The sequence below is a fragment of the Lipophrys pholis genome (assembly GCF_963383615.2).
Source record: "Lipophrys pholis genome assembly, chromosome: 8".
Taxonomy (NCBI): Eukaryota; Metazoa; Chordata; class Actinopteri; order Blenniiformes; family Blenniidae; genus Lipophrys; species Lipophrys pholis.
Window position 1 is genome coordinate 24,916,294 of NC_137630.1, and position 20,188 is coordinate 24,936,481.

The 20,188-nt window shown below is 43.6% G+C and overlaps 1 protein-coding gene across 1 annotated transcript; it reads right to left on the reverse strand.

Annotated features, from left to right (window-relative positions):
- Window positions 1-190: 190 nt before the first annotated feature.
- On the reverse strand, window positions 191-18,704 carry bltp3a (bridge-like lipid transfer protein family member 3A). Its single transcript, XM_080469833.1, has 21 exons — window positions 18,452-18,704; window positions 16,221-16,383; window positions 14,401-14,439; window positions 14,069-14,160; window positions 13,793-13,982; window positions 13,353-13,493; window positions 13,079-13,249; window positions 12,126-12,306; window positions 11,876-11,962; window positions 10,097-10,267; window positions 9,271-9,416; window positions 7,792-7,933; window positions 7,300-7,493; window positions 6,001-7,196; window positions 5,704-5,888; window positions 5,479-5,618; window positions 4,523-4,673; window positions 3,873-4,123; window positions 3,510-3,618; window positions 3,264-3,352; window positions 191-2,444 (listed from the first exon to the last, which is right to left on the reverse strand). Exons 1-21 carry the CDS (start codon window positions 18,493-18,495, stop codon window positions 2,328-2,330), a joined length of 3,999 nt encoding a protein of 1,332 aa, XP_080325959.1. The 5' UTR covers window positions 18,496-18,704; the 3' UTR covers window positions 191-2,327.
- Between the last annotated feature and the right edge of the window lie 1,484 nt (window positions 18,705-20,188).

Genomic DNA, 20,188 nt, shown 5'->3' on the forward strand with positions numbered 1-20,188 from the left:
AATGACTTGCCTGACGTCTTTTTTTGAAGTGATTTACATCAAAAACCAGTGCAATTTCCAGTGAATTTACCTCACAAGTGCAAGTAATCCACGAGGCATTTACAATACGACATCACTTCAGTTCATGCATGTGAAGAGAGAACAACACCTCGGAGTGTGTCTCATTTCACTTTTTTTTTTTTTTTTTTTTAAATGGCATGGCACTCTGGGTAAGAGTTGCATTGTCATGGAAACTCCAGCCTGCTCCGGAGTGTAGAGGAAGTCGAGTGCATCAGGATGTGAGCAGATTCACCTTGGCACCGATTTGTCAGCGGGACAAAGATGCTACTTGACACAGACGTCGGCGTGAAGAGCGGGGAAACCGGGCAAACCTACAGAGCTACATGTTGCATCCTGCGTGGCACGCTCAATTTGGTACCAATGAATGTTTCTTTATAAGGGCCATGCAAACCAGGAAACACCTCAAGCGAAGAAAAATAGAACACCTAGTTGATAGTGAGGTTAAAGGGCAGCATCTCTGCAGTGTTACATTTGAAAGGCTGGCGGGGTTAAGAGTATGCATGCAAGGGAGGGAACATGGGATATACAAGTAATTGGTCACAAACAATTAAAAAAAAAAAAAAACTCAAAAATGTGTAGTGTTACCCTTTTTGTCATCTTTTTGGTGAAACCACAGGTGTGTTTGTATTGCTTCAATAAATACATTCCTCAATAAGAATGCAAATCTGTCATTCATAGCTTGCAAGGCAACCACAGTTTTAAAAAAAAAAGGAAAAACAACACTGATGAATAAAACTTCAAAAAAAAAAAAAAAAGGAGCAAACACTGGCAGGCAATCACCACTAGAGGTCTCCAAAGTACCCTGGATACATCATGACTGGAAGTGAAAGATTGGATCTGGGCAAAGCTGAACTCTTTAGAAACCACTGAAACCGATACCGTGTGCCACAGGCGAAACACCAAACCACTGATTTACCGACTGAAGATAAAAGATAAAACGTCACAGAAGCGTCTTCCATAAAGATATCTGTAAAACGCCTGGTTTATGAACAAATTCATCTTTGTCTTCATGTAAAAAAAAAGATGACGTGTGTGGATAAAGGAAAGTGGCAAAAGTTTAAAAACAAATGTCAAACTTAGAAATAGATATCTAATATTATGTACATTATTGTAAATGTACTGTACCATTGTTTTTTTATTTCACCTTATTTGATTGATATGGCTTCAGTACAATGAAAGTGTAAAAAAAAAAAAATTGACATCCAAATAAATATATAAAATAAAAAAACATACAGAATGAGCTTCAAGATGTTTGAACTCTACATGACAAACATGTAACAGAGGTAATAACTCGTCTGCTTCCTGGCAAGCTATAACAACCTTTTTTTTTTTTGTGTTTCAACTTAAAAATTCAAATAAAAAACATAAAACAGGAAGTTCTGTGCAATTCTGCCCCCTGCTGCCCAGGGAGAGATGGAAACGTGTACCATCTTCAGGTATTTAACTAACAGACACAATCCATGTTTCACAAACGAGAAGCAAAAAAATAATAAAAAATAACCCTTGGGAATGATTCAACCCGGAGAAGTCGATAAAACCACTGAGGTGAACATTGAGATGCATCAGTCTGCATGAAAGCAGAGGGCGTCTGCCTTCTTTTTATTTTTTTGTCGTGGTAAAAAAAAACAAAAAAAAAAGTGCATTTCTCACTTTACCTTTCACAGCACGTTTTTCAACCACTAACAACACCTTTAAATAAAGAAGAAACAAATGTTTCCTACACCTAGCAGAACTAATCTACATCTAAAGACTAGATGTGTAAATGTGCTACATGGAAGTGAGCACTCTTCACAAGGCATGCTTGATAGTAGTGGAGTGAAAGACTGACGGACCGGCAGCTGTCTGGCAGTGAGAGTACATGTGAGAAGAGAGGTTTTGGCGGGAACTAGACTCAATATTTCCGTCGCACACAAACGAGTACCGAGAGAATTAAAGCTTGATCGTGTTGCATGCTTACGTGAGAAACACGGGAAAACCACGCGGTGAGTTTACACTGACTAGAATGAGAAAGAACCAGGAGGAGGATGGGTATTTAGTAAAAGCAGAGAGGAATATCTGGACCTGCGAGTTAGTTCATTACTTTTCCCCTTTGAGTTAATTGTTATCAGGGCTTTTTCGTAGTCTTATCTTTTTTTTTTTTTAGAAAAACATGTACATAGTCCACACATGCTTTGAAGGAGTCCAGCTGGTTTTCTGATACTCAGCCTGACAAATCCCATCACGTTTAATCTGCAGCAGCAGGGTCAGAGGTCAAACACCGGAGACGCTCAGAGAGCGAACGAGGGGTCATACTTCCGGACTTCCACAAGGAGGCGTTCCCGCTCTCTGAGAGCCTCGGTGAGGGCGGCTTGTGCTTCACCCAGCTGGGACTCCAGGTTTCGTGTCTGCAAACGGCGAGATCATTGGACCGGTTAACTGCAGCTCATGTACACTTTGGCTCAGAGACAGACAGACAGACAGACACAGACACAGACACAGACACACACACACACGAAGGCCAATATCAGATTTTGACGGACAGATGCAGATGTAACCACAACACTGTCACACGACCCTCGGCAACGAGGCACCAGGGCTACAGCTGTATCTAACACACCTACGACACGAGCAGCTACTGTGAGGGTAATCCAGCTCAAGTCTGCATGTATAACGTGAAAAGCAAACTTTAAAAACACCTTACATTGCAGGACATATCATTGACAGCGCAGTGCATAAAAGCCTTTTGAACGCCACTAAATTGGTTAGAAAGTCTTATCTTGATTTGATTTGATACGAGTTGAACACATCACGGCGCAGTACAAAGAGTTGGTTGTGTTTGGCCGTGACTGGGATACAAATAGGAACAGAGACACCACTGAAGTCACGTGATTCGTATTTTCCGGGGCGTTTTCACAGCCTGTTGCTACGTGCAATGTACAAATTTAGACAGAATGTAGGTGCAGGGCAGGTGTGCAGCATAGCGATTAGTAAAATCATTTAATCTTTTTTTCAAAAATGAGGCCTTGTGTTCTGCTTTCGTCTGTGACGTGGTTCAGTATAGCTCTTTTATTTGGGATTTCCTTAACTGAACAAAGTCAAATATATTGCACTGAAAAATCTACGCGACTTAATCATCATTTCTATGTTTATAAAATACAGAAACACATCAGAACTATGTTCTCTTAGCTCAAGCATTTACAGTCCTTCCTCATGCTTGTTCTCACCTCATTCGGTCGGCCGGAGCAGAAACCGTTCAGTTTGTCGGAGCAGAGCGTGGAAACACCTGCTGAGGCTTCAGGGTCGGCGCCTTCAGCTGCAATCAGAGGGGAAACGGTCCCGATCACTTTCTGTTCATCTTTCTCTGACATATGAGCAGAAATGTGAAGCTCAACGATTTTGCATCAGCGATGTGGTTCCCGCCAACAAAAGCAGAAGAATGATCTCGACGCGCAGAAGTTTCTTTTGCTCACCTTTGACTCTCATGATGCCGTCGTCCCCGCGCTCCAGGAGCAGCCGATCTACGACGAACGTGGCTGGGACTGGTTGAGGAGCTGTTGGGTAAATTCTGGGACCGTCGTCCTTAAAAGAAAGGGGAACATGGTGTCACTCTTTGTGAAGTCGCAAAGTTCAAAGTATTTTAAATCAGCTTATATCTAAAGAAAACACTTCTATTCAGAGGGTATATTCTTTTTACAGGTCAGGCCGTCCTGCTGTGTTCTTAGTGGTGCACATGGTTGTTGAAGCCCGGTACAGGCTCATTTAATTCAAAATGTTGATCATCTGGATACGTCACAGCAGTTTTTCCACTTAAATAGACATTTTGTGTGTTGTACCTTCATAGTGACAGTGATGTTCCTCATGTGTATCTTCACCGGCTGACCATCGACACTGAATTCGTCCTCCAGAAAAGGGCCGATGTTTGCAACTGTAGAAGCCAAGAGCTGAGCGTGGCAGTCTTGCAGCCTCACGTCCAGGCAACCCACTGACTCAGACTGAGCGGAGCGGCCGGCTGCAGATGGGCCCGACTCAGCCCTCATGCACAGGACAGGAGAGCCTCTGATACTCTGGACGGGTTCAGCTGGAGCTGCAGGAAGGAGGCACGTCTGTAAAGCCATGTGACGACTTTGCACAGTATTCAGATCCTCCATACTCTCTGAAGTTTGATCAGTGGAAGAAATGCCACAGAAACCTTAATGCTTTCTGATGATATTGTTCAATTCTCTGCTTCTTTAATGATGCCAGCACTAAAAACCATTTATATTTTGAAACCAAAGACGTCCATTCATCTGAATTATCCGACTCGTGTTGCCCTTTTCCCAAAGCCCACCCACCACACGAGCTCAAACTAAATCAAGATCTCTCCCGAATATAAATACGGAGCCCACTAGCAACGCAGCATTTGATTAGTGAACAAACGGGAGCGATTGCACTCGTCATCAGTGGAGGCTGGAAGCCGTTTCATCACGGCAACAATCAACTTTACCTTGTACGAGACCGGCCAGCAGGTCTGACAGCTTGATGTTGCCCATCTGTACGGGGGCCAGATTCTGAGCCGCCACAGCCACGGCCTGGTCCTCTCCGTTCACCTCCATGGTGGCAGCGGCTCCGCTCAGAACCAGCAGCAACACGGAGGACTGCACAACAAGCACACCATTGAAACCACGGAACTTTCACGATTCAAGACGGAGACTACAGTCACTATAAAATAACCAGACAGCAGTAAAAACATGCAGTGTTTTGTGTAGATATGTAGTAGAATGTTACTGCCAAGTGGGTTGTTAAAATGAACATGTATACCATGATTATTTTCAAGGCTAAATGTTTTTTTCTTATTCCAAAATGCACAACACTTTAAAGATTAATTATTCATTTCTAAAAACTTTTCTAAAATATTAAAAAAAATTCTTTGTTATCAGGCATGTTTGATGTGTTCATTTACCGATTAAAGCTTTGTTCATAAAATATAGTCAAAATTACTGATAAAACCTATATGACGGACGGTGACAGATATTTATTACAGATTACTCTCTGGTACTTTGGTTTCTTCCAACAGTCCCAAAACATGGATTTGGAGTTGATTAGTAACTCTAAAATTGCCAGTACACATGAATGCGAGTGTGTGTGACTTAGTGATCCTGGAATCAGCAAATAAACCCACAAAACCTTGAGTTGAATCAAGCAGTATGGAAGACATACAGATGAATCAAGTCCCTGGCAGCCTTTATAATGATGATCACATATTACATATTGTGGATAAAACATTCCTAAATTGTAGGGTGAGGTATGGTGCATGCTTGTAGGATTTTTAACATTATGTGTTTGTATTTATAAAGCATTCTGCGCTACATTTTGTGTTTAAAATATATACAGAAATAAAGTTTGACTGATGGATTTTTTGCACAAAAAATGATCTATTTTCAAATGATGTTAGAAACTCACCATATCTTGCGAGACATCCTCGGTGCTTTGGGACAGGGAGCTGCTGAGGTCAGCAGAGGAGCCCCCCTCTGTCCCCGGAGCCGGACTCCCTCTGCTGCCCACAGGAACGTTGTTGGGTCGCATCGACTCCAAACCCGATTCTGAGAATAGAACACAAACTTTAAGCCGATGCCACCGGAGCAATACAGGGAAATCCATTTAGGAACATCGGAGCATTTTAAACACCTGAATCCATGAAAGTGATCAAATTATCACTGAGATCACTATCCACTGAGAGATTCTCATCAGGGAGGCTGCCGTCCAAGATGGCGCTATCGAAGGAATGCTGGGAAGGCGACTGCTTCATGGCTTGGTGCCGCAGGCTGGACGCCAAAGAGGGGGAGGACTCCTCTGAACGCTGAACCTGCTCCCTGTGAATGCACACAATCATTTAGGCAGCCAGCAAGAACATGACTACACAGTGCGGGCTCCAGTAACACTGTTGAGTTGCCAGCAGCCCAGCAGGCGAGATGAAGTGCTTACTTTGCCTGTGGACTGAACAATTTGCTCATCCCCGAGCCACGACTCAGCATACTGAAGGCATCTTTCGTTATTGAAAATGCCCCTTTGGTCAGGTCCAGCGAGGCACTAAGGGCATCTTTGGTCACATCTTTTGTGACATTAATGGCGCTTGACAGCTCTCCCTCCAAACTGAAGGTGGACGGTTCACGGGAGAGGGCTGGAGACTGCTCTGGGGAGAGGGGAGGAGAGAGAACGGTGGGGTCTTCTTCCTCCAGCCCCTCCTCCACGGCCTCACACGCCTCCTCCACCACTTCGTCCTGGTCGTACGCGGTCCCCGCCGCGTTGATGGAGGACAAGCCGTTCTCTAAGCCGCTGTCCTCTGGGATATCAGACGGGTGGTGAGTTGGGGAGATGTCGGAGTCTGTCAAGCTGGGGCTGTCTGTTTCTGGAGTGTGGGGGACCTCTTCCTCTGGCTCTGTGGAGACCGGCGGCAAAAGTAGACCCATTTCCACCGAGTCCACCAGCAAGGCAACACATACCGTGGTTGCCTTCACCTTCTGGCCACGAGCTTGCTTAACGTCTCGTACATCCCGGCCCAACTCCGCTCCTAAACGGGCCATAGCATCCTTCATCCTGAGCAGGGCTACGTACTGGTAGTGGTTGAGCCACATCTTCACCGGTGTGATCGTGTGAGCCAAGAAGTGGAAAGAAGCTTCTTGCTGATGGAGCTCCTGCTCCGAGGGAGGCTGCTGGGCTCTGCCGGGGCTGGAGGAGGAAGACAGTGAGCTGCTTTTGAAGGCCGATGGTTGACACATCCACACAGACACGGCAAACGGCTCCACAAAAGGCTGCGTTTTGGCTTTGGGGAATCGCCGCGCTCCATCAAACCCGAGCGCAATGCGGGACAGACTGAGAGACCAGACGTCCTGCGATCGGAGCTGCTTTCTGTCCAGAGGTTGGGGCCCCACGTCTTGAGAGTGCAGATGGAAGGTGGAGGGGACGGGGTGAAAGGCACTCAGGTCTCTGGGGTAAGAGTAAGGTGGTGTGGCCTGAAAGAAAGAGCTGCTGGAGAACTTGGTGCAGGTACTGTGGAGGTCGGCTCTGGAGCCGTGAGGGCAGTGGCGAGTGTTGCTGAACGCCATCTGGGGTACAATCACAGAGAGGGACTGCGGACGTTCTGGATGATCCAATATGGACGAATCCAAAGGGATTATTAGCTGTTAAAAAAAACAAAAAAAAAAAGAAAGAATTTACGAGTTGAGACTTTTACATAAAAGAAGTTCAAACCGATAATGAACTCACAAAAACGTGCATATTCACCTTGAGTTGAGATGCATCCATGCGGATGTCGATGTGTTCTTCAGCTTTATTACTGTCCTGCAAATGGTAGAAAGCTTTGACCTGGTCCAGAGTGTGCAGGAGACCGCGAGAAAACAGGTTGATCCACAGCACGCTGGGGGCGTCCACACACAGCTGGAGGCTGTTTAACTGAGCGTACAGGTTGGAGGTGGGCACTGCAGCAATGAAAATATACTGATAAGTGATACAGACAAACAATATCACTCACAGCTGCACTTTATAATGCTGAATAGATATATTACAAAGCAATAAAAAATACAGTTCTGCAGTAAATGCTGATCATGATATGATGAACCAAAGGCTTCAGTTGGATTATTCCTCGTTACAAACACTTCCCTAAAGCAGATTTGGGAAGACAATATGCGCGAGATACAGATTTGAATTACTTTTACAAAAGTAAGCTTCAAAAACAAAATGGAATACAAAATACAGTTAAGTAGATTTAACAGGTACCTGGTAAACTGGAGTTGTCTGGAAAGTAGTACTCGGTAAACTGCAGATGAACTGCCGGTACGTTGTCTGGCAACCGTAGAGCTTTGCGGTTACAGGAGAGTAAAGACTGAGTCTTCTTGTTTTGACGGCCTCTCGTAGACACCTGAGTGAGTGAAACATCGGCCAAAAAAAAAAAGAGAATGACAATGATTTAATTTAGAATGATTTTTTTTTTGTTAACTGTTTTCACAACACATTAAGAGACAAAGATGTTTGAATTCAATCATCTGAGTGTGAACTGTACCGATTTCCTCTCACAAACTCAAGGTGAAAACCAGACATTTACATAATTTCCCCTGGGCATCTCCTGCTCTATAAAATGCAGAACTACAATAGTTTAAATCCAAAAATAAGCCTGAAATGACATCATCTTCACAATAAACATGAACCAGCTCATTTGAAGTGCGAGGGCAGAAGAAGCACATATGATACTATTTTGTTTTTTATTCAGCTATTTTACTAACATATTTTCATTGATTTCATTGTTTAACTGCAATTTCAACGCACAGTGTAATCAAAGTATCAGATCAGTCTTCTGATCAAACACATGAGATAGTTGTGCAAATTCATCCAGGACTATTGGTGCGGATTAGACATTTCCGTAAATAATATCTCCTCCCAGTGAAGAACTCACTTATAGATAAAGCACATTGCAATCTCAACATACTTCTCAGGATTCTTCATATTCACCCATTCATTTAAACAACACGCAAACATGGATTTGAACCGACAACCTTGGAATCAGAAGATGACTCACTTATCCATAGGCACCTTCAATGATTTCTTTTTCCTCTAAAATACCAACTTCATCCATCTATTCTCTGCACTGCTTTATCTCACTTAGGATTGCAGGGCGCTGGGCCCTTTCTAGTGACAAATAGAAATCAAATGCAGATGGATAATTGTTCAAAAAAAGTTAAAGATGCTGTGTTTGTCTTAGAAAACCTGCTTATACTTTAATAATCAGGACATCTTTGGGATCAGTCAAGCAATGCTCAATGTTTGTATGTAGGTGAGAAGGCCCGTGCATGGACACTGTTTAACCTCTACACAGAAACATGTGTGTGAGATCAGCTGGTGACTTGAAATTACCCGTCGGTGTGAATGTGTGTGTGTGTGATTGTCTTTCGCTCTGTGTTTGCCCTGAGAGTGAACTGGTGACCTGTCCAGGGTGTACCAGCCTTCATCAGTCAGCTGGGGTCAGTGCCAGCCCCTTGAACTGGATAAAGCGTTGATTGATACAGCAATAGTTGATGCTAAACGGGTTAACTGAAAGCCGCACATAAACATTGCCTGTGATGATTGGTTATTGTGTTTTTCAATGTATATTTAGCTCTCGACATTTCTTCTAAATAGAAATTAATATTGTGCGCTGCATTTGGCTGAAATATCAAGCTTCTGTTTGAGCAGATCAATATCAGATGATGATAAAAAGCTTGCCTGGTGAATGTCAACGTCATCCATCCTGACCACTACGCAGCTCGATCGCAGCCTCTTCAGCGACGATCCTGGTGGGGGCGCCGACGAGTTCCTGCCGGCTGCCTGATCCTTGTCAGAGGGGTTGGGCTTGGGACTGTACTGTCCATCTGCGGTTACACGGAGATCAAACAGTTAAATGCTACAAGGACAAAGATTATAACACCAGATTTCAAAGACATTTTACAACTGAAATTCTTTATCATGAAACGCTCCAGGTGCTGAGGAACATGTTGATCTATATGTCAGTAGGGCTAAAAGATGTTGTTTTTAGGTCTGTTCGAGAATAAGGTCAGTCAGATTTAAGGAACTGACATGTCAAAAATATAGAATTGTCAAATCATTGTGGTTGAAGAGCTTCTTTATAATTTGGCCCCCTGGTAGTGGAGATACAATGTTTGTGCTCTATATAGTCTCACATCCGTGGTAAAGACCCATATGCTGGTTTTCTTTCCTGTTCCCGGAACGTATTACACTGGCTTCATCAGAAAAGGCTTTGCTGGGTTGTGTGGGGAGTTGCTGCGACTGAATAGTTGATTCATAACACTTCTTGGATTGAGGTCCGTGGCAGCCTAAATATAAACATGTCAACAGATTTATCTTTGCCACAGCTGAGTAAACTCTCCCAGCAGATAAAGTGCTGTGTGATGTAGTACATTGTCCCTGAAAAGAGACGCCGAGTTGAGTGTTGTTTATTCAGGGGTTAAAATTCAAAATCTCAAGTAAATTGAATTGCCTTTTAAGACGACAACTTTGAAAACATTTCAAGATTTTTAATATTCTTTCTTACCTTGTACTGTCTTTGCTGGCGAGCCCTTGGCTGGCTGCGGTGTCTCACTTGGTGGTACAGGAAACCCAGATGCCTCGGCTCTTTGCTGGTACTCCTGCAGCAATTTCCCAGCCCAGTGGGCCTGAGCCTCCATGGCTCCACTGTGACGCTCCCAGTGTCGACAGCCATCAGCTGTACAGCAGCGAAAAATTTGATAAAATACTTCATAAACTTTCTCTGCATACTTATTTTTTGGAGTAGCTCCCACTGTCAAGTCATCAGCAATAATAACATTGTATTTAACACATCAATTGTTTTCTGCTCTTATTGCATCGACCAATCGTTACACGCCTTAAAAAGCTTCATAGTCTGTTTCACTGAGGCAGCGGAAAGAGGGCAACACTTTTTATTATCATGGGTACGAGCAAAATGAAGACAAAAAAACGGAGTTAGTACATTTTCTTAAATATATTTAAAACTTAGACGTGCACCGTCTCCTTTCAGATAGCTCACACTGTCACAGTGAGAAGTTCACAGCTTGACCAAGCTCACATGTATTTGTTCCTCAATGGAAAGTGGAACCAATCCCACTGCCAAGTTATTTATGAATTTAGATCATCTTCTTCCAATACCCTCCGTTACTTGTATCTTCCTCCAACACCACATTCACAAACCTCCTCATTGGCCCCCCCCTCTTATCCGCTTGCCTTTCAGCTCAGCATCGTTCTTCCTACAAGGCCATCATCAAACCATCTCAACGCTGTCTCGCTCACTTCAACACCAAACTGTCCATTTTGATCTGTATGCAGATGGCTCACTAACCCCACAATACTTATCTTATATTGAAGTATCAGGTCATAAAAATTAAATAAAACCAAGAGCAAATGCATTTTTGACCTCATAATGTAACTATATGAGAATCCATGATCATAAATAAGAATATAACTCATCACAAGGAGCTATCATGGTGAAAGAGTCTCTACCAGGGGATGGAGAGGGATGATGAATGTCTGAACAGAGGCTGCTGCTCAGTGATGTAGCGGTTCATGAACTTGCATCTCAATGAGAATACCTCTGGTTTGAGTCCAAATGTGTGTGTGTGGGTTTTTTCTTTTTCCAAGTTACTCTGGTTTCTTCCCACAGTTAAAAACAAAAACAAAACACACATGTGGTTGAGATATATGGCTCCAAATGTGACTACAAATATTTGTGGTTGTCTGTGCTCGGCCCGTGATCGTCTGGTGACCTGGCCAGTGTGTACCCTGCTTTCACCCATAGTTCGCTGTGATCCAGCGCTAAATAAAGCGTTACTGAATATGGATGGATTATCTGGCCATCGTTTGCCTGCACCTCTATTAGTCTCATGAAAAGTTTTTCTTTTTCACGAGACTAAAGTAATAGCACAAAAAAAAAAAAAAACAAAGACAGAATTCAACCACAGTATTTATGTACACTGTGAGAGGCTACACTGGAGTTGATCCTGTACTTTGTACTTTTTCTTTTGAAATTCACTTCAAAGAGTTGGAATTGCTAAAGAGGAAACAAAACCCAAGCATTTATTTCTATGTTGTTTAATTAACCACAATGACCCCCACGGGGGGGGGGCTCTGCTGTTGGGAGTCATTTCTTAAAGACTAATGGCCTTGGGTCCACTCTCCCATGCCATTAGTCTGCTTGAATAGTAATCCTCTTACAAGCTAGTCCTGAATGAATGCTGTGGTTACAGCGGGTACAGTAAAGCGCCTCGGGTTAAACTGCAGTTAATTTACAGTCAAATAAAGCCCAGACGGTCACACTCACCAGGCCTGTGGATGGGATAGTAGTCGAAGCCCAGCTCCCTAAAAGTCAGCTGCATGGCGCCCTGCAAACCCGGTGGGGGAGCTTCGTCTGTGCAGTGTCACATGAGGGCTGTTAGAAAGCAGCTTGACGGCAATTATCCTTTAAAACATTTTCCCGTCTTTCATGGGTTTCTTTGAGGACACAGTCTGAGCTTTGTGTAAAACAGCAGTGATCACATTATAAGAGCACGCAGCGAGATACTTCATCTAACCTTGATCCACTGAAGAACTGTCGTTGCATATGTGCAGGTCCAAGCGTGATATGAAGGTGTGGTAAGACGACTCCTTGACATCATAGAGATCAAAGTATTGACTGGTGTTGTTGGGGGTCCCTGCAGGAGTCGGTGGTGTTTCTGTCCACAGGCTGTGGAAGCCAGGGGATGGGGGAGCGGTCTGAATCACAGAGACAGGAAATAAGAGATTATTCAACACTTTATGGACAGTAAATAGACTATTATAATTAGAGATAGATGCGTAGATTAATAATAAAGCTACAAAGTTCATAGACAGATGTCAGGGGAATATTTGATTTCGTAGGATTTTACATGTGTATTCCTATTTATTGAAGTGTGTGTGTTCCAAACTGAGTTGTTATCATCTGCATTGCTCCTCAGACTGCAGCAGTCTTCTCAGCTCAACATTGTGGCTTACGTGGGACAAATTTGGTCTGCTAAATACAAATGCTGTGAAGTTACTTACCCCTCCATGCTCCGCTTTATGTTTACCTTTTAAATGTCATGTCAAGTTGTTTATATTGAATAAAGCTATGATGCTTCCACCACTTAAAACGCTGCTTTTCTAGATATTGTAAGGGGCTGTTGGACTGTTTTCATGTTGCACTTTCACGTTGAAATATTTCCACCGCGCTGACGTTTCAGCCACCTTGTGACGGTGGGGTCGTTCCGTGGCCTTTACGGCAGGTCACAAACGGGGTTCAGTTGCTGCCGAGCTGATTCTATCAATTTCCCGATTTTGATTCAATTTTTTTTATAAAAATGCTAAATTGTCCCTCAATCTAAAACTGCAGATGAGATGAGCACATTGCTTTTTAAGGGAGAAGTGAAATCGCCCACAGACACCCGACAAAAACTGGGGAAATGTATTTTCATTTCAAGGCACTGGATAACCAACACTTCGAAGAAAGCATTAAAAATGGATGTTGGACCTGCAAGGATTCGGCCGTCATGCTCTTCCTCTGTTGGGCGGACTTGTCCATGGCCTCACTGAGAGATTTGGCGTAGTGGATGATGGCTTTGAGCTGAGAGTCGGTCAGCACCCACAACAAGTCGTCCAGGATAAAAAGCAGCTTGGACGCCAGCACATTACAGTCCTTTATCTGGACAGGACCACGAAGACATGAAGACACAACACTCGCAATTCAGACGGCCTCTCATTTGTTCCTGGTGATCAGTTACGAGACAAAAGTGGACGACTCTTACTCGTCGTTTCAGAGCGATGCGAATGCGACCCTGGTTGGTGATGAGGCGCAACGGCGTGCTGCCGAGGTCCTGGTCGTCGCCCTCGATGGCATCGGCTTCAATTCGTAGACTCTGCCAGTTAATTTCTTTGAACGTCAACACCTGAATTTAACAATAAAGATAAGAAAAACCTCCATTGAGACAGGAAAAACGTCACGTTGCCACATTTAAATGAAAGTCAAGGCAGTGGACACATTTACTCTTAAATGGATTTGCAGCACTCATGGGGAAATCCCGCTCATCTGATAATAGTCTCTGCAACTAATAAATCCCACACAATTGACTGGATTAAATGATTTACTGCAGTCCTAATGAGCACCGAGGTGGGGCAATGTACTCGGCTGGGCATCACATGACTTCCACAAGTGTTTGAGCTGCTGCTGCGTGTCTTTGCGGCGTACCTCCCCTCTCTTTGGGTCGGTGACGCGGGTGTAGCGGAGGTCACTGCGCTGCCATTTGGGGTTGAGGCTGTTGCCCTGGAGCTGCCAGAGCTCAAAGGAGGCGTGGAAGGCGCGCGCCTGCACCTTGATGGTGATGGAGTTGATCCGAACCGACATGCCCTCCACCACTTTCTCAGCAAAGCCGTACTCGCTGTGAACACACACACACGACAAAGGAGGTAGTACGCCGTCCGACATCGGATATGTTGGGTTTGCACAAGACACGAGGAGGCTTACCTCTGGCCCGCGGTGATAGCGATAGGAGAAGGGCCGTTGGGCGGACGAGGCTCTTCACACGTCCTCATCTCAACCTCCACCTTATCCAGGAACTACACAAAGGAAAATACTTCTGGTGTACAGTTTGAATTGAAATAGAGAAGTAGGCTAATATTTACGAAGATACGTGGAGAAAGAGCACAGTAAAGGAACCGATACAATGAAGAGTAAACTAACAAACGAGGTAGGTATCAGTCCGGAGCAGCGTTATTTTCAGTTGAAAGACGGAGGGAAAGTGTACAGCAGAAATGTGCCAGAATGCCGGCGGAGGACAGAAATAACGTCACTCTTACCAGGCAGATCGGGCTCGTTTTCAACTTTGTCCATTGTATCTGAGGAGAGAGGACAGCAAGGTCAGAGGAGTCAGTCATCAAACTCTTGCCACAGCATTCTGCCCTGTTTATCATTCAGTGGGCACAAAGACACAGCGAGAGGACGACCTCCAAAACATGACACAGCAGCAGAAACAGTAAAAAAAACAAAACATGTTTCAACACAGATTAGTTGTGTTTACTGATCCAGTGACTAGATGCAAAAACTACACTCCTTTATATGATTGGATTGTCTGTTTTGACAACTTTTCTGTTTCAAACATTAAAAACTACTGCTCTGTATTACTAACTGATTCTAGATGCCGCTTTGAGATGGATGTTTGCATTAAAACGGTCATAAAACTACAACTGCTAAAACATTCAAGTGGAAATAGCAAATATTTTTGCTGAATGTAAAATTGATCAGTAGATTGAGACAAAGCAACAGTTCTGAAGTCCTCTCAAAAACAATATCAAGACATACTGCTGGTATACCTACCCGAAGCTAAATCTGTGTTTAGTTTTGCAATATAAGTTTACACCACAAGATGGCATATTGAGTCGCTAAAAGAATCAGCAACAGGATAAGGCAACGCGACACTTACTCCACGTTTACAGAACTACATTTTGCAAATGAAAACGGAAAACTTCTTTTGCGTTTTGGGGGGTCTGTTTACGCAACAACAGTGCTGGGAACCACTGAAAACGCATCTTTCTGAAAATGGAACTTTATGAGATTGCTCCGACTCCATCTTTATGTGAATGGGGGAAAACGCAACTTTTCTGAAACAGTGGCGAGTGCACATGTGCATCATGGGCACAGCAGAGAGGAGCCAAAGATGGGAAGCACTGCCGCCGGATGTACGACAAAGGCATGACTCACATTTTAGAAAGTGTAGCAGATTTAAACAGTTATTTATATATATATATATATATATATATATATATATATATATATAGAAAATGCTGGCCTATTTTTGTGCATGTGAAAAAGTGTCAGAGATTCACCATAATTACATAGAGAAGACACTCCTTTAAATTAACAAACATTCAAAGTTTAGGTCTGAACCTCAGCAGAGAGTTCACACATTGAATGATCCATCCCAAGATCAAGACAACAAAATAACATTAAATAAAATTGATCAAAACCAGACAGAAAATATAGTAAGCAGTAACGCTGTTGACACAAGCACCATACAATTTAAGATAATATAAAAAAAAATAAAAAATTCCAAACTATGTCATGGTGTTACGACAAGGACATCCTCCAAAATATTGGAGAAGAGAACATTTGAATTTTGGGATATTTGCTCCTTGAATTCCTCATATAGGCTCAACACACACAAAATACATTTCAAATGTTGTCCTGCAACATTAGGAAAGCTTTTTGTCCCACTGTTCCCGGATGTATTGGTGAACACAACTCAACCACCACGACAGCTCACTGTACAGCAGCCAGTATATCTCAGGATCACTCCAGCCTCTGGCCTTTTGTGTCCCTCTGAATCATGGCGTGCTCGTCTATTATCAACAACCAGAGCTGGTCTGAAGGATCATAGCGTCCCCGGTACTGCCTGGAGCGGTGCTTATCTGTGTGCCGCTGTTTATTTCCTCTACGACTCCACGCATGGCATCAAGAAACACGATACTTTTGTTCAGTTGGAAAACACACATGACAATTAGCTTGATGCCGTATTTCATGTCCCAGCTTTGTGTTTCAGTTGCGTTACCAAAAAAAGGGAGCCTGCCTTCGATGTTGCAACCGCTACACAATCAGGTTAGACTAGTCGACGGGAGCTTACCCTGATGGCGGCCTTGTTGCAGTAAACCCGAGTGACTGCGAGCCAGGTAGGCAGGTCAAGCATGTTCTGCAGGACCTCTTCATCAAGCTCCAGGTTGGAGAGCTGCCCCTCCCCCTTCAGCGTGCTGAGATTGATCTTGTCTGGGGACAGATTCTTGGTGAACCTGCGATTTGAGAAAAAAAAGACAGTCAGACGATCATTCATAGCTTAAATCTGAAAGAGGTTCATGCAGCGTTTATCTGGGAAACACGGGTGTACGTCACCGATGATCTGGGGGACAGAAATACTTGAGATTAAATTATGCAGGCAAGATGTTTTCGAAGTAGTGCAGCGGAGTGAGTCATCCTGAGAGGCCGTGGCAGCCTCCGTTACCAGAGACACATAGCCGCACCATCATGGGTAACCTCTCAGAGAGGGCGAATGTAGCAGAGAGCGGAACAAATGCATTAGTTTGCCATTTTAATTTCACATACAGAGCCCTTGTGACATGTCAGCGAGACATGGCTGAAGCGGGAGAAAATGTCACAGGACGGGGTGGCCCAGTGGTAATCACATTAATGAAACTGTAGGAGTTAAAAGTCATCAGGGGTGATATCGTGCTACTTCTGATGAACCCGACGAGCCCTTCACTATTTCCCTTTTAATGTTGAGCAACAACGAAGCGGCTCTGTGGTTAAAAGCAGCGCCACAACTTTCCAAATATGAACTGTACACATCAAGTCAAACCTGTATGAGTTCAAGAATTTCCCTCTGGGGTGAAGACAGTATTTCTATTGTAACCCAAACAAACACACACATAAATAAGTCAATCAGTGGCGTTCTGGTTAAAATCCACACTATAACAAAGACTACAGTGGTTCATAACATCTAGCCATGCATGGCAGGCACTAAGATTAGCACGATTTAAAGAAAACAGAAATTCCAGAGCTTATTAAAGCTCATAAAGAAGTCATTGTACAAGCTTGAACAAAAGCACAACTGTTTGGTTTTACAATTAAACAAAAATCAAAATTGTTATTCAATGATTAAGATTAAGGGATCAAGATATATATATTTTAATCAGGCAGTTCCTAAATGGATGAAATATCTGTCAGATATGCAGTACATTTTAACATCTGAAGCTAAAAACATGACCTTGAGATATATGATGATTAATAACAATCAGCATGAAGGCAGGGGGATCTGGGTCAGGTGTACTATTTGTTCTGTCATATTTTACTGAGCTCAAAGAGGCCTTACTGTTACATCAATGAATGAACTTGACAGCATGGCTCCGAGATTAAAACAAGCTTCGGACAACAACGCTGACGCGGCAGCATGTCCACCTTAAAAGTACATGTCCACTCTGTCCTTACTGAGGCAAAACCTTGCTTTAATTATTCAGAGACAGAGACAACAGAGAGGAGGGGAATGACAGTCAGACAAATAGAAAAGCTCCTGATGGGGCAGACATCTATTGTCCAGGCTGGCAGTCGATATTCCACTCAATGGAGGTAAGAGAAGGATTTAGAGCACATCTCACCATTTCTCTTCCAACCGTTGTAAGCAAGGGTCAGCAGGATTAAACAGTCAGGGCAAGAAACTACTACACATTTATTGACAATCCAATTTAAATAAGAAAACAGTGTCAATAACAGAAACGAGGGAACAAGCAGAGTCGATAAAAGCAAGGACAAGAAAGAAAGAAAAAGTGCTGGCTGCTGAAAACTGAAAACTAAATTTGTTTATCAGGACGCATGATGGACGGTGTGAAAGAAGAAGAGCGAGTATTGCTGACTGCAAACCTCCATCCATCAATCTTTTATCCAACAGCAGGTCACAGGGTGTTGGGAGGCCAATCCTGGCGGATTATAGGTGAAGGAAAGCAGGCTACACCTGGTGCAGGTTAAAAAAAAACCTACACACTCACAGGGAGAACATGCAAACTCCACATGAGGAAATCCCACAGGATTCTAACCAGGGAACATAGATAGACAGACAGACAGACAGACAGATAGACAGATAGGATCAGGACTACACATATTGTATGTTATGAGGGAGCAGGTAGGGCTGGTGTGTTGCCTGCACTGTCCTCTCCATCTCCTCCACCAAACTGTCGTCAAACTAAACGCTCGCCACACTAACTGCAGAACAAAAGCGGACTAAAACGTGCTATAGACGGTCACCGAGGAGCTCCCGTCCCGCTGGGCTAAAGCGGCTAACACACAGACCCAAAACAATGTCAAGCCTACCTTGATAAATGCTTGAGGATCTGCTTTTTAATGATCCCGGCCATGTCTGCCTCCGTCCCCCGTCGATCCGGCGTCGACTCGTAATCCCGCGTCAACAAGCGTTCACCGGCCGGCCGCCACCTCGACACGGAGCGCAGCAGCGGCTGTGTTGCATCTTGTTAGCCGCCGCTGGCAGCTACCTCGCTCTACACCGGACAGCAGCAGCAGCAGCAGCAGCTACCGCTCCCCCTCCCCTTCTGTCTCTCTTTCACACACAAACACACGCTCTCTCCCCTACTCTTCTCTCTCTCCCGCACACACACACACGAGACCGTGCAGCTCCAGCTTAATGCCGCCACCTGCTGGGCATATGAGGGAAGATGTTTTTATTAAATCGCGTCTTACTTTTTCAGCAATCGTGTTCCTCTCATGTGGAACCAGCTCACGGTTTCAGTTAAGGAGGCTCACACAGTCTCTACTTTTATGGTTGGACTTAAAACGTTTCTATTTCTTTCTTTTTTTATTAATTTGACTCATGTTATTTTCTTTTCCTCACATTTCATAGAGCTCATTCCATTGTGCGCTTTCAAAGTTGAAAAGCAGCACAAAGAAGGTCAAACTTAAAGTGGGTGTCCCTTTCTTGAAAACACAATAGCAGAACACAAATATACAGGATGGACTGATGCGCAATACACAGAATAGTCCCTTCAGTCACACAGACGCAAATCATGTAATTACAACAGAATCAAAATCAAGGTTACATGTAACGTATTTTAGCTTATAGCTTACACAAATATTAACTGCAGATCACAGACAAGTCATATTTTAGCAAAAATCAATGTTAACTGCAGTTCAAAGACACAAATCCTATTTTATAAAAATCTAAATATTTAATCAAGCTTACAGCTAGTACTGGTGGGAGACCTACACTGAGCTTCTTTCCATCCTCACTTGCCATGTTTTACTAACCCCCCCCCACACACACACACACACACACAATGATAAGTTTTATCTTGACCTTGACACACACTTATTCAGCAATGGTGACATGGTGACATGTCATGCAAGGCACTCAAAGCATCCAGAGAACTTTGATATATATGCACACACACACACACACACACACACACACACACACACACACACACACACACACACAAACACACACACACACACACACACACACACACACACACACCCACACACAGGGAGATGGGGGTTGAACCTGCAATCTTGTGGTTGCTCTACCAACTGAGCCACAGCCAACACACCTACAGGCTTCTATCAGGATTTTCACGATGTTAATCACTGCTCCACTGTAAGGATTCAATTCCATTTTATTAGCACCAATTACAACATTGTCACCTCGCTGCACCCGCACTCCCACTTATTGAGGAAAAGCATCTGCAAACTATTAAGTCTTAGCATAGTCTGGTAGGTTTTACTGGTAATATGTATACTTTTATGGATGTACTTAGCAGTGTAGATTTTGGCAGCTTAGTGAAATTGACTTATTGATCACCTTGGGGGGATTATTCATCTGCTTTTGACCAATCCCATTAACCTCAATTACAGGTGGCAGACCATTGCTCTGAGAAGGCCTACAGGCCCACACAGTTTTGCTGCAGGCAGGAATATGTGCAGAGTCTTTATCTTGGTTGACGTGTGATAGACTGGATATCTTTGCCTGATGTGAGCTGGGATGGGCTTCAGTAACATGCAACCTTAAATATGCCATACGAATGCATTCTTATGTTC

Coding starts and splice junctions, on each gene's coding strand:
- bltp3a (XM_080469833.1), bottom strand. CDS start 18,495: ATGGCCGGGATCATTAAAAAGCAGATCCTCAAGCATTTATCAAG. Junction 12,307..13,078: donor TGACGGCCGAATCCTTGCAG/GTCCAACATCCA, acceptor TCTGTGATTCAG/ACCGCTCCCCCATCCCCTGG. Junction 9,417..10,096: donor GCCAGCAAAGACAGTACAAG/GTAAGAAAGAAT, acceptor GTGTAACCGCAG/ATGGACAGTACAGTCCCAAG.